Source organism: Ananas comosus, linkage group 8 (assembly GCF_001540865.1).
Source record: "Ananas comosus cultivar F153 linkage group 8, ASM154086v1, whole genome shotgun sequence".
Lineage (NCBI taxonomy): Eukaryota > Viridiplantae > Streptophyta > Magnoliopsida > Poales > Bromeliaceae > Ananas > Ananas comosus.
The window spans coordinates 10,097,238-10,112,294 of record NC_033628.1 but is presented as its reverse complement, the minus strand read 5'-3'; the positions used below and the strand labels follow the sequence as shown (position 1 = coordinate 10,112,294).

The window sequence follows — 15,057 nt, the reverse complement described above, 5'->3', positions numbered from 1 at the left end:
TCACACATAATAAAGTGAAAAGCACATCACATTAGAATAGACATGCTTATCTTGACTTCAATTTAACAGAAGCCCCATTTAAAGACGATGAAAGAAAGGTGATTTGAGTCCCCTCCGGACTCTACATCTTAACATCCCTCCGGACTCTACATCTTAACAGCATCTTAAACAGAAACTTAATGGTGACTGTCAACATATGCAAAAGAGCTGAAAGAAATGGTTGCTTCATCAATTTTCCCGAGTCTTACATGTGACTTCCTTTTTGAACATTATACAATGGTAGAAGGTTTTCCTCTAGAATAAGCTTCCCTTCTAACTATTCAAGATCAAAAATAACTATTCAAGATCAAAAACAACGTCCTGGCTACAAATTTTGTCGTGTTAAAGAATTTTCTGAAATCCAATATCGGTCATATTTACATGTCATAGAAATGTAACTAGTTTCAGTTTACAAAACAACTGCTCACGAGTGAGAGACGGCAGAGATCTTCTTTATTCGTCACTTTGAGTTTGTAGGCAGTGAAGAACTGTAAAATCTGTTGTGAAATGTTCTGCAGCATGAACAGTTGGGAGAACTGTGGTGAACTGCAAATTTTTTTTATATTAGGTAATAAGTGGGCGATGTCAAAGTGACCTGTTGTAGACATCAAGCATGGTTGCTCTATCCTGCAAGCAGTTAACAGCCAAAGAGTATTAAGCTCAGAATCGCCTTACAATTCAGCAGCACTGGTACACAAGCTCGCTCACATTACTAGTCTAAGCAAATTCCCAGTTTTTCATTAAACTAAAGAGGACAATCATCAAAAAAATAACATCCCGATGTTCTTATGGCAAGTTATTACTATTAACAGATGCTTGGGCCGGAATTACTTGAGAGATCTGATTGAATGTAATAAAAAAAAAGTGAATGAACACACCTCATTCTGCATGCTGCTCTCGGAAGGAAACCAATGCATAAGAATACCAAGATGCATTACTGCAGGTATTAGTTTGAAAATGAGAGGTGTTGTTACCTGTAGAGAGAAAAGGCAATTAGATACTCTCTCTCTCTCTCTCTCTCTCTCTCTCTCTCTCTCTCTCTATATATATATATATATATATATATATATGAGGCATATAAATAAGACAAAAATAGCTAGATTACGAAGCAATTAAATCAGAAGAAGTTTACCAAGCTAAGAGCAGTTGTTCCCAAAAGCAAGAGGTACATTTTTCCCTGCAAAAACAACATGACTTAAGCCTTTAGTCCCAACTAAAGTTATTCCCATGGTATAATAGGTGGGATATACTTGACTAAAGGATCTAAAAGGTGAACAGAATAGATAACATGCGAAACAGTGGGCAGCAAATTGAATCAAGGAGATCATGGGGGGAAAAACTCATTGTACAACTTGCAACTGACGAATTGTTTTTAGATGATAGAAGAGAGTAACTTTGGTAAATTTTCTCTTGCCTTGTAGAAAATATAGAAAACAACCAAAAGTCAAGAATCAATATTTGCATATGAAAATACCCATATCAACACTGTGAAAAGGCAAACAAGTTACAAGCCTTGTTTGCACAACCGGAACCCTAGCCTTCTAACATCTTCCTTAGTCTAAGCAATCCCTCAAAGTCATGAGCCAACTTCTAACTAAATATATATAGAGCATTAAAGTAGATCCAGCATGGGATGAGAATATTCACCTCAACAAGCTTAAGATGTGAAGCACGGCTCAATAAAACGAACGCAAACTCCCCAATTTGAGCCAATGATAGACCCACCTATATGCCAAAAGTAGAAAAAGCATTAAACAGCAGAGTAAAATATTCCGATTATTAGAATAAAGCTCTTGGCGGCACAATGAAAATAAATGTTGTTTGTGATGCTTACCACAAAAGCTGTTCTGATGCTGTACCGAAATGCTTTTACTACTATCGTTACAACAATTGTCTTGATTATAATGACCAGAATAACAGCTGCAAGTAATATATCAACATGGTTCCACAGGAACTGAACGTGTATGAGCATGCCGATACTAGCAAGGAAAAGTGCAGCAAATAAATTGCGTATTGCTTCCACCTTAAGAGGGGAAAAACAAAATAGTGTTAGAATTGATAAAGTAAAAAAAACAAAAGAGAACGAAAAAAAAGGCCTTGTTTGGTATCGTGTTTGCTTTTTTTTTTTTAAATCCAAACTTGTATATCAAAAGGTGCATGAGCGGACTATAGATTGCAAGCAATCCTTTCATCCAAAGTGTTTATTTGGCAACATAAAACAAAAACTCGAAAAAAAAACTTTTTTTGCTTCCAATATTTTTTTAAACAAGTTGTCATCTATCATTTTGGCAGATGCATTGTAAGCTAACCAATTATAACAGCAAATAAGAAGTATTTCCTCCAACAAACCAAATTGTATAGAATTAGTGTTGAAAAAAAATAAAAATGGCAAAAATACCAAATGAGGCCAAAACTTCATACCTAAAACATGTATCCTGATAGAAGAATAACAAAAAACATTGATAAGTGACCCATAAAGTACATGTAGACTTCAAACGTCTTAACATGTCTAAGATCAGCACCAAATTTATATTTAATTAATTAAAAAAATACAACCATTCTATGTTGCCCATAATTAAAAATAATGTGTTTAATATAATATAAAAGGTAATAGAGCTGATCACAGAAGTTCCTATGCTATTCGTATAATGTTTATTTCGATATACACACAAATTAGTCTAACCTGCTCCAGGGTATGCTGAGCAAAGTCCGTGGTGGATATCATAACACCAGCAACAAATGAACCAAGCTCAAGACTCAATCCTAGCTTATCACTGCACTGACATACATAAAAAAGGAAAGTAAAAGATCAGCAAAACTGTTAAGTCGTGGTTTGTGGGACAGCAACACATAATCAACGGTAGCTAAAAGAAAAGGTGACTTCAAATTGCAGCTTTACACTCTGGTGAAGTTCTTGTGTAATGATAAACAGAAACCATAAACTTAATGTTCAAGTGTACAAAAATTGACTGTAAATTGTTTTTCTTAAAGAAAAAAAAGGAAGGAAATAACTTAGCATGCACTCACCCATGCCAGTAATAAACAAAAAGCCACGGATGCCAACTGGTATAGTTCATTCGTCTGCAAATTCAGCAAATGGGTCAAGTGAAAATGTATAGAAATCTATGATAAAAGAGAGGACTGAAAGGGCAATAACTGGAACTCGTCATTACATACATTTACCAATAAAATACTGTAAGTGGAAGAGCTTGAATCGGTACAAGATCTAAAGAAAGAACTTTTATGTCTGGTAGCAGAGTAATTTTTCAAAAGGAAACTATAAAAAATACCCAAGTATGGATCTTGATCAAATTTGAACTTCTATGTGACATGCACCGTGATATGGTTATTCCATTGTCATTGGCAGATTATCAAGGTTCAATATAGCCATTCTAGGTGATCCATAGAGATAATAACCTGTGTGAGTTATCCGCCACTTTATTAGATGCTTCATTGATCTCTCTTTTTCATCATGTGACCATTCTCAATTGTAGTAGCTACGATGCTATGCATTCAACAGTTGACACTATAAAGCACTTTAGGCCAGCCAACCATGAAGCAAATTCCACACGCCATATTATTTAGTTTTCAAGCATTTCATTGTACAGTTGATTATGAGAAAAACCAGAGTCTAGGACACTACACATGTGATACATGTGCTGATAGATTGTGAGGAGAACTCAATAAAAGCTTTTGCTTTTACTCTAGTAAATAACAAATGAGTATATATATATATATATATATATATATATATATATATAGAATGAAAGCCTAGGAATAATTTAGAAGCACCAATTCCTTGTGCTTCTAAGTTTCTAGCCCTTGGATCTACTCCTTAATTACTAATACCCCTTGGATCAAAACACTATTCCACCTACCACCATCATCTCAACCCTACATCTCTCCATCCAATGGTTAAAAACTCAAAAGCACCACCCCCTTGGTGCTTTTGAGAGTATTCTAGCTCAACTCTATATATATATATATATATATATATATATATACACTAGTTGAATGTATGTGCAAAGCACGTAACAATTATTATTATATAATATATTCAAACTAATATAAATGTGTACATTTATAATAAAAAATTTTATAATAAAAACCTATATTTATAAATTAATATATTATATTTTATTAGAAAATATTTACAATATCCTATGTGTTCTTTTTTTTATATACATCGAACATTTTTATATATTTTTTGATTTTTGATGAATTAAATTTAAATATGTGTTTTAAACTAAAAGCATCAAAATTTAATTTATATTTATTTTCAAATTTTAAAATTTAAGATTGATCCACTGTAATAAAAAAATTAATTGTTAATTTAAATTTGATATCAAAAATTAAATTTAATTCATAATTTAAACTCAAATTTTAATGTAAAATAGATAAATAGGAATGCTTTTTTTTTACAAATTGATCATAACAGTTTGTTTTTATTTGAGGTATTTTTTAACAAATTGATTATAATCGTTCGTGGGATTGAATTTATAGATGGATAGGAATGCTATTTTTTAATAAATTGATCATAACTGTTCTTATTTGAGATTTTTTTTTAAACAAATTGATCATAAGCATTTGTAGAGAATAGATTTTTATATAGTAGAGATTTAATAGATTGATTTTTTATTGATTTGAAATATTTTTAACAAATTAATCATAACCATTCGTAGGGAATATTATTTTATTCTTTTTTGGATTCCGTCTGTCATTGTCGGAATTCCTATACGCTTTTATATATAGTATAGATATAGATAGACTTTTATATGTAGTAGAAATTTAATAGATTGATCATAACCGTTCGTTTTTATTTGACATATTTTTTAACAAATTAATTATAACCATTCGTAGGGAATATTATTTTATATTTAATAGATTGATCATAACCGTTAATTTTTATTTGAGATATTTTTAACAAATTAATTATAACCATTCGTAGGGAATATTATTTTATTCCTTTTTGTATTCCGTCTATCATTGTCAGAATTCTTATACGCTTTTATACATAGTATAGATATAGATATAAATATAGATTAATTATTACCATTCGTAGTAAAAAATTATTTTATTCCTTTTTGGATTCCGTATGTCATTGTTGGAATTCTTATACGCTTTTATATATAGTATAGATATATAGAAAGAGCTAGGCTGGTATACTATCGGTAGTACGGAGGCTTCCGTGCTACCAAGTTGTTTTCAATGATGCGGCTTCCAAATCGACAATCGGCTCCATTAGACTTGATCTACACTATTAAAAGTATTTGGAAACTAAATTTTATAATATTTCGACATCATTTGGCTAGCGATCAAAATATCTCAAAATTGACAATTTTAATGGTAGATATGATGCGTTTGTGAATTTAACGGTGTAAAACAATCCAAATTTGATGAAATTTTTATAGAAAATTCTTTTCACTATTTAGAGTAAGATCAGTACCTCTGATCTTAAATTCAAGTCTTTTATCATCATTTTTTATGAGATTTTTATTTTCAGCCGTTCATTTTTAGACTACTCGTTTGATAGGAACATGATGTCGAAAAATTATGAAATTTAGTTTCCAAATACTTTCAATAGTGTAGATCAAGTCTAATGGAGCCGATCGTCGATTTGGAAGCCGCATCATTGATAACAACTTGGTAGCATGAAGGCCTTCGTGCTACCGATAGTATATCAACCTAGCTCTATATATAGAGTAGGGCTGCTGTACTCTCAGGAGCCGTTTTCGATGATGGAATTTCCGGATCGACGATCGGCTCCGTTAAACTTGATCTAGCGTATTTGAAGTTTCTAGAAAATAATTTTTGCGATTTTTTGATATCATTTACCTAGCAATCGAAAGGATTCAAAATCAATAATTTTTAACGGCTGAAAATAAAAATCCTATAAAAAGTGGTGATATAGCACTAAAATTTTCGATCGGAAATATTGATCTTGTTATAGATAGTATAAAGAATTTTGTATCAAAATTTCATCTGATTTGAATACTTCTACACCGTTAAACTTAAAAACGGCAGATATCAACCATTAAAAATTATTGATTTTGAATCCTTTCGATCACTAGGTAAATGATATCAAAAAATCGCAAAAATTATTTTCTAGAAACTTTAAATACCCTAGATCAAGTCTAATGGAGCCGATCATCAATTCGAAAATTCCATCATCGAAAACGGCTCAGGAGCACGGAGACCTCCGTGCTCCTGAGAGCACAGCAGCCCTACTCCTATATATATATATATATATATATACTGTGAGAACTCAATAAAAGACTATGCTTTTACTATGGGACATAAGAAATGAGATTTATGTGACGGATATCGACATTAACAGAAAATATTTAACAATAAAAAGACATAGGGTAAATTTCACCGGTCGTCCCTAAACTATTGCTCGAGTTTTACTTTGATTTATTACATTAGAGGGCTGGAACTTTTGAAATATTCCAAGCTCAGTTCTGCCGTCTGCTTCGGTTGCCTGAAGATTAGAAATCTAACGGGTCATGCAAGTCACTGATTCTAAGCCCCTAAATGACTTTTTTCTGCCAACAATAATGAATGTTCATGATTATCAAGATTATAAAACTTTTGAAGGAATTAAGTATGCCAATCAAGGATATGTTAAACACCTGTGTATAATAAACAGGTTTACGATCAGTGAGTTAGCATGCCATGTAAGATTTCTGCCTTTGGTGACAAAAGCTGAAGGCAGGACTGACACTGGAACATTTTTAAGTTCGAGTTCAAACTGTCTAATGCAACAACTGGACGTTTAAGGACCAAAGTGAAAGTCGTGCAAGAGTTTAGGGACTAATGATGTAATTTACCCCAAATATATAGACAAGCTTTTACTGAAAGGACAGCCATGTACAGGTTGCTGCATACTAGCGTTTTCAGGTTGAATTTGAGCTTAATTAACAATGTGTAAGAATTTTCAGCATATCAAACAAAATTATTCTTAACTTCTCATTTTGCCAGAAGTCACCGAACTCTCATTGCATATAGTAGACAAGTGAGAACCACTGATAACTAGGAGAAAACATAATAAGATTTAAGGAAGAAGCATTCTAATTCTTGATGATTTTCTTGTCAAAAAGATGCAATCAAGCAGAGGAGATAACTCACTTGTGATGACAACTGAATCATAAGCTTCAAGAAACGAGGAACAAAAGACCAAGAGAGTATAGTTGCAGCAGTTATAAACAGGGACAAGACCATCAACCTGTGTATGGAAACGTTTCAAATGAGCATTACTCACCATATTATTAATTGTAAAAGAACATCCAATACATCACTCACTATTATTAATTGTTAAAGAATAACAAATTCGCAAGTGTCAATTTTGTTCGACAAGCACGTTAACACTGATATTATTGTCTAAATCTAACTTAAATATGAATTTTCAGATCAGACTTTGTTTTTGGAGAACTTTGGGTTAAACTTTGTGTATTACAAGTTGTTATAGCCTCTTACAACTTTCCCATAGACATTATTCCTCGGAAAACACCACTGCTACCACCCAAAACTGGAAGCAAAGCAAAGAGTAGACCCACAGCACAATCCTGTAGAGAAAAAGCGAAGAAGAAATCAATATTTCCAGCTTAGAAAACATACCTTACTCATCTACGTGATGGTATGCTGTAATCAACCTGCATGAATCAAGTGACATCTATACTGAATCTACATTTTTTAGAAGCCACATTATTGACATTTTGCTTATCGATTGGATTATTGAACAATGGCAGTATAGTTGAACAAAACAGTGCATCACAGCCACATAGTATGGTGGTCCTTGGATATATAATTAAAAAAAAATAGTGGTTTAACATGGTATAATGGTCTAGCCAGGGAGAAAAGAAGTCTAGGAAATGGTAACATATGACCTATCTTATAATGATTCAAAAGTAGAACAATTCATAAACCAAACCTGCAGAATAAGAGTACCGATTGTAACTTGACCATGAAGAGCATTTGTACTACTCTTTTCCACTAAAAATTTAGAGACCTGGTAATGGAAATGAAACGCAAAATAATTAGTCTAGAATAAAGAGAAGAAAACGTAAAAAAGCTTGAATCTATTTATTAGACTTGAAATCATCACCACTGCAGTAGATGACATTGATAGGAAAGAGCCGACAAATACACCTTCAGAAGGTTTTGCGCCGCATAACTGTGTGAAATCAAAACCTCAAACTTAAGACAGAAAAGCTCATACATTCCATTCAAAAAAAAGATCGGGGACACATGACAAAACAGATCTCAGTAAAGATAAAATAAGCATTAACGTACCATCGCAGTTAGACCACACAAGGACATGAAAATAAGAATCTGAAGTAGACCTCCAAAAACAGCAACAGGTCCAACAACTTTTAACTGGCATTGTTTAGACAAGTGGTTGTATGAGATTAAAGAGTGTCAGCACAGAATTGAATCATGCAAGGATAGAGTATACATTTTAGTCTCATACAGATAGATACCTTTGTCAATGAAAATTCGAGGCCCAAAGCAAAAAGAAGAAAGACCACGCCGAACTGTGCAACAGTCTCTACCTGAATGTGAAGGAAACATATCATACAGAAAACACTTGAGATAAGAAATATACCATTGCTAAGACTAGCCTAAAAGAACATCAATCATACAGAAACACTTGAGATAAGAAACATACCATCACTAAGACTACCCTAAAAGAACATCAATTTAGAAATTTCATAAAGCATAACATTTTCTGCATATCCGAGGTATATCACAAACTTGCAGTACTTAAGAGTACACCTTGAATACACTTAGAAGCTAGCATATGAATGCAGTGTAGCATGCACCTAGTGCCACTTGCAAATGACAGACCTTTTTATTCCTATCCATTTAACATCTGGTTTGAATAGGACACTCACATTTAATATCCATTTCCATGTCACATGGTGACATGGTTAAAAAGGGTTGACTACTTTTCCCATCTATAACAAATCAGATTCCACCACGAAAGGATGAATTATCTAGGAGTTGGTGCATTAGTAACTTTAAAACTAGAGGATGAACCATTTAGTAGTACTGATTAACTACAGCAGATTCTGTGCAAACCAGTCAAATATGAATTTATCAGAAGTCGAGGAATATGCAGCTAAACCAGCAGAAGAGGTAAAATATTAGAAATGACCAAATTCTGAATATTTGGATGCTATCAAATTACCTGCACCATTTCATTGATGAAGTTCAACCCTCCAGGTCCAACGAGAGACCCCGCAAGAAGATAACCAACAATGACCTGTAAATATAAGCAGCACAAAAAATAATATCCATGAGCAAAAGCAGAAGAACAAATGTCACTGTGGAGCACCTTTTAGCATAAGTGAAGAGGTGCAACCGCATTTTTAACTGTAGAATGACTGCTTTAACAGGAAAGAGCATATTGTAACTACTCACCGGCTGGCCCAAACAGGAAAAGGTGATACCACCAATAGTAGCTGAAACAATTACAACCACCAGATCAGAAATCAACCTGCAAGCAATCATTGTCATCAAATAAGCTGCTCACAAGTATTCACCAATTAACAACAGATTATATACAAGATATTTCTAAATCTAACTTCAAAAATAAACCTTAAATCCACTTGAAGCATTGGGTACTTAGTTTTACGATTTGACATCACAAAGACATTGTCCTGTGCAGATTACAAGCAAGTGGTTTAGAAGGGTCAATCAATAATTACAAGACAAGAAACACCAAAATTTCTGCACATCAATAAAACATGTTGTTTGTACCTTTCTATCTATCAAGGTTGTCGTATCATCAGAGCCCTCATTTTCCAATGAAAAGACATCACCAATTTGGAAAGATTTGCTGGCGCTATAATAAACGGCAATATAGAAGTCAATACAAACTCATAGTTAAACTGCTGCTAATTAATGCCACCTTGAAAATATTTTAATACCTTTTCTCCTCCGAACCATTTTTCTTTGACTTGTCATGCGTAATAATAGCTACAGTCTCTAAAACAGCCTGTACAGTTAAAGTAAGTCTACGGAGTAAACTTTACTTGACATAAAGAGACTTCAAAATAGTCTAACTAATAAAGCCAAGAAAATTGATTCGATGCATCTGATATTAGAATAAATATATATGGTATTGGCATAATAGCAACTAAAGAGTACACGGTTGTCATCATAACAATAATTAGCCATTAAAACTTTTAATAAAAAGCAAAGATTGTCCATACCGCTACACACCACTGTGACACCCCTAGGATTTGGAATAGTCCTACATATAAGATATAAAAGGGCTAAACCTCTTAACTTGACTATAGCATTTTAGGTGGTGGTTAGGGCTAAGAGGTTAAGAAAATTAAGTGCGTTAAGGCTAGAGTAGTTTTAGGATCGGTGACCCCCCTGGGAAGCAGGGCATAACAGTTGGTATCAAAGTCAATCACTAGCCAAAAATGTGAGATGAGTCTCGACTAAGCTAAAGTCATATAGCAGACAGAGTGTGGCTCTCAACTAACAATCATTGTGGGTGGAGCGCGGCTCCCCACAAGGTCGGCTAAGGCTAGCAAAACAAAATTCACATCGTCTGGTGCTTGTAAGTGTACTTGAGCCTAACAAGAACATCATGGCATAAAAGAGGAAGGAATGTGACACCCCTAAGATTTGGAATAGTCCTATATATAAGATATAATAGGGCTAAACCTTCTAACCCAGTTATAACATTTTGTACGGTGGCTAGAATTAAGAGGCTAAAAGGATTAAGCGTGCAAAGGCTAGAGTAGTTTTAGAATAGGTGACCCCGTGGGAGGAGGGGCATCACGACCATGCCATACTGCATCGACGCCATGCCGATATGTGGCATCGGGGTGTGTCGATACAGTGTCGACAAAATAATTTTTTTGAGTTCCTAAAGGTCTTTTTGAGTTTTTTTTTTTTTAGATGAAAAGTTTTACAAAAGTTTTTCCATATGTAAATCTTGTCAATTTGCTAACATTTATTGCAATTAGTGAGTTCAATTGCATATGAAATTATCTTTTAGTGATAAAAGAACAAAAAAAGACCTCTCTTAATTTTTTTTATCATTTTAGATGTAATGATTTTCCTTATGGTAGAGTCATTCTCTACATTTTTTTTACTGAATTATGATTTAGTTTTATTATCACACATGTACATAATATATGAAAATTAATTTTTTATTAGTTATTAAGATTTTTATGGCTCTATTTTCACAAAATTGTACGATATAATCCTCAAGCCATAATTAGAGATATTAAAACATACTAAAAGGTTAAGTACTTTTATGAACATTTGATTAAAAAATCCATGCCAATGTGTGCCAATGTGCTAGTGGTGAGAGCAAAAGGGCGTGTCGTTGTTGGCATGCTCCGTGCCGCCGTGCAGTGCCGCTAGCACAGCAACACAAGCAGTGGCGCTGGCATGACAATCCTTGATAAAAAGAATAACATACAATAATATGATGAAGTATAAGCCCTTTTTCACCATTATCCTGATAGAGAATCAACCAATACTTTGTGAGTCTTTAAGTCACGAAAGAGCTCCCGCTAAAGCCAGCAATCTATATATATCAGAAAACTGTCCTTAAAATAACATCTTAGTAACAAAGACGAGAAGGCGCGACATCTTCCAACAGCTTGGTACTTCAGCAATATATGATGCCCTCTTAGTGGCAAGAAAAGTAAACAATAATTCCACATACTCATGCTGTGCATATATATGGGAAAATTAAAGAGATCAAGAAATTGAATTTAAAGTAATGCGGGTATATATCAATTAGTAAAGCTCTTGACAAAAGAAACAAATGCTATGTATGAATTGAAGTCACATAGTATTCGGAATTATAAGTACCTCTGGGATTAATTCAGAAAATTAGAACTTAGCGGAATCGCTGAGGCATGCTTAGACAGACTCCTTGATCTTCTGTATTAAGTTCATTAAGGTACTGGCTAAATGTTTAATTTACTTTTCTCTTATTGACTTCGAAACCTCCAAGCATCTCAAAATTTGGTGGCTCAACTATTCATACATCTAGTGCCTACGGCAATACAGTATTATAGAATGGTGGGATCTACTAATATAAATAACTAGTTGAAAAGAGCTTTTCAAATCACTCATTTATTGATTGACAGTTTCTGCCAGCTTAGTATTTTTCTACTTTACCTCCACCCAAAATGAAGTGTGGAAAGGAGGAGCAATAAAAAAAATAGATACTCCTCCAAAGTTCAAAAAGCATCGACATTCAAATGAGAACGTAAGAGGAAAGTCACACCTACTTGATGATCTGCTACGCTGTTGTTGAAGCTACTTTTTTCAGGACCTGGCAAAGGAAATGTTATCTCAGCAGAATCACACAAGTCTTTAGAAGCATCACAATAAGTGGTAAGTTTATTACAAAGAAAATATATTAGGTATGAGAAATGAAGTGAAAAATGCATACTGGCATCAGGACTAATTAGCACTTGTAATATGCTAAATAACACGAAGAAGAAGATAACCATGGATATGTAAGAATAGCATATTATGGGCATGAATATCTAAAATGCAAGTAAAACTGAGAGTACTAAGCACCTTATTTTTCCAAGATCTCTCTTGGACGCCAAAATTGAACGCATGTATAAACGATATTCTCTCATGTAACTCTCATGTACTCCAATGGACAATAACAAATATTTTATTGTCAATTTATGAAAAATCTAGAAACATATGTGCTTGTAAAGGCCCATTGATTGCTATTAAAAAATAAACAGACCTTTGAGCTGCCACAACCATGGGTACCTAATTCGTAAAATTTCATTCAAATTTTCAATAGGAATGTGAGATCCAATTTTGGGATCGTTAACGAATTGGAACGGCAAAACAGTGATCCCATCCTAACATTTTAACTCTATACTGGAATCATATCGAGAGCAATACACATATTATATATATATATATATATATATATACTATTTTATTTATTTACATTTTGTATTTCACATAAATATTTACTATAACTATAAAACATGCCAATGAAGACTACCACCATCATTTCATGTTTTAGAGCAAGTGGCGTTTTACAATCCCGTTCTCATTCTGCGAGCTATATTAATCAACGTATTAGGTAATCTACACCACAGCATCCACAAAGTGCAGAAACCAAGCAAATCATACGATGAAATAAAACTTGATAATATAAGCATCCATAGTAAGAATAATATAACATCATGTAAAGCTTTGTGCATACACTTTCCTTTCTTGCTTTACTTACTCCAAACCAAGGTTCTCTCTATCTCCCAGCTTATCTTAATCAGCAAGACAAGTTCTACAACGAGATGCAACAATTCAGGCGACAAAATATGTGTTCAATGCTTCAGATATGTTGTTTGAGTCCCAGCCTGGGAGATCTATTACATCGGATATAGTATGTCAAAAATAAGTTGTTCAGTTTTGCTGTAAATGAAATGCAACACATTCGCCCCCCCAAAAAAAAGAAAAAGAAAAAATCAGAGTGATCACTCTCATCTTGTTTTGTCAGTCCAGAAGAGAATGCACATTAAACCTTAAACTAGTCAAGAATTTCCCATCCAAGAAACCTGCATTAATGTGTCGCACCACCTCTCGAGATATCAACAGAAAACTTCTTGGATTCACTCTTCACCACTAAGCACTCTCAAGACTACATCTTCTTGCGATCAGTCAAAGCCCTAGTGAAAACTACAGAAAGAGGAGACAACTTCACAATAGAGTAAAACTAAAACAATAAAAGGGGCACATTAGCACCAGGGAATCTAGTTGCAATTGCTCTTGAAACCTAATATTCATTTTACAAATGAAATGCCGCAACATCGAATACCAAATTCTTGGAATAAGAGTTTCTTGGCATTCTACGAGCCAACAAAACACACACTACATCCGCAATAACACAGGAGCAAGGATCTTGATCAAACAGATGCGATAAAGAGCTAACTCCTTTACCTTCGGGCGAATCGTTCTCGGAGAACTCCTTCTCGAGGACTCGATCGAACATCTCTGCGATGCTCCCCTCCCCTGTGCTATTGCGGGTGGATCCCGTGACGAGATCGCCGTAGAACTTCTCCCTCGTCTCCTTATCCGGCCTCGCCACGGCTCCGAGCCTCGCGCGCGGCGACATCAACGCGAGGAGGAGGACGACGCCGACGAGGACGAGACCAAGCGCTCCGCGGGGCGAATCGATCGCCATGGCCATCGGATCGAAGGGCCGAAGCTACGAAAGGAGATCGGAGGAAGAGGAGGAGGAGAGGAGAGAGAGGTGAATGGGGTAAGAGTGAGGCATGCGAGAGAGAGAGAGAGAGAGAGAGAGAGAGAGAGAGGAGGGGAAGTTGAAGTCGAAATGGAAATGGAAAATCACGAGAGGGTCTCCTCTTGAAGAGAGGGGAGGGGCGGGGGCGGGGGGGGAGGTGGCGCATTGCGGGTTGTGGAGGCCGCCAACGCCTGCGTCGCCATCGTAGGTAAACCGTTGGGTTCGGGCGAACTGCGTTTCTCCGGTCCGATTCGGACGCGTGCGATCTATAATAAGCGGGCGAGGTCGCGGTGGGGTCCACCGACCTCCTTTATTTTGGTGTTGCGAATTGCGAGGCGTTACGACTTACGATTGAATATATTTTATTTATTTTTTGTATAAATTATAGGATAAACTTTTAAATACCTCACACGTTGTTTCGTACTTTTTTATTTTAATATTCTTTAATTTAAAGTGTATCAAGTTAGTCTTTATGGTTTCACACTTTCTTACTTTAGTATTCTGTAGTTTAAAATATATCAAGTTAGGACTATGTGGTTTTATTTTTTTTTTATTATTTATTTCACTAATTTTTTTCATTAAATCAGTGACAAGGTTAAAATTAAAGGGTACTAAAATGAATATTCGATAAATCTAGGTAGGTATTTGAAGTTTTTGTATATAATTTAATAAAATATTAACGGAGGAAAAAAAAATCAGTGACGAAGTTTAAATTAAAGGGTACTAAAGTAAACATTTAATAAATTTAGGTAGGATATCTG

General features: G+C 34.6%; 1 protein-coding gene across 1 annotated transcript; it reads right to left on the bottom strand.

Annotated features, from left to right (window-relative positions):
* On the bottom strand, positions 198–14,402 carry LOC109714287 (K(+) efflux antiporter 5). Its single transcript, XM_020238841.1, has 20 exons — positions 13,993–14,402; positions 12,312–12,355; positions 9,972–10,039; positions 9,802–9,886; positions 9,640–9,701; positions 9,463–9,538; positions 9,230–9,304; positions 8,520–8,591; positions 8,332–8,415; positions 8,144–8,212; positions 7,970–8,047; positions 7,516–7,604; positions 7,168–7,264; positions 3,067–3,120; positions 2,723–2,818; positions 1,874–2,062; positions 1,687–1,764; positions 1,172–1,216; positions 918–1,013; positions 198–666 (listed from the first exon to the last, which is right to left on the bottom strand). The coding sequence occupies exons 1-20, from the start codon at positions 14,240–14,242 to the stop codon at positions 625–627; spliced, it is 1,749 nt and encodes a 582-aa protein (XP_020094430.1). The 5' UTR covers positions 14,243–14,402; the 3' UTR covers positions 198–624.

Bases quoted from the DNA above. Each gene is read 5' to 3' on its own strand.
- LOC109714287 (XM_020238841.1), bottom strand. From the start codon at position 14,242: ATGGCCATGGCGATCGATTCGCCCCGCGGAGCGCTTGGTCTCGTCCTC. The intron at 8,213-8,331 runs GTACGTTAATGC...GATTTCACACAG, and splicing joins TGTGTGGTCTAACTGCGATG to TTATGCGGCGCAAAACCTTC. The intron at 1,217-1,686 runs GTGAATATTCTC...TTGTTTTTGCAG, and splicing joins CACATCTTAAGCTTGTTGAG to GGAAAAATGTACCTCTTGCT.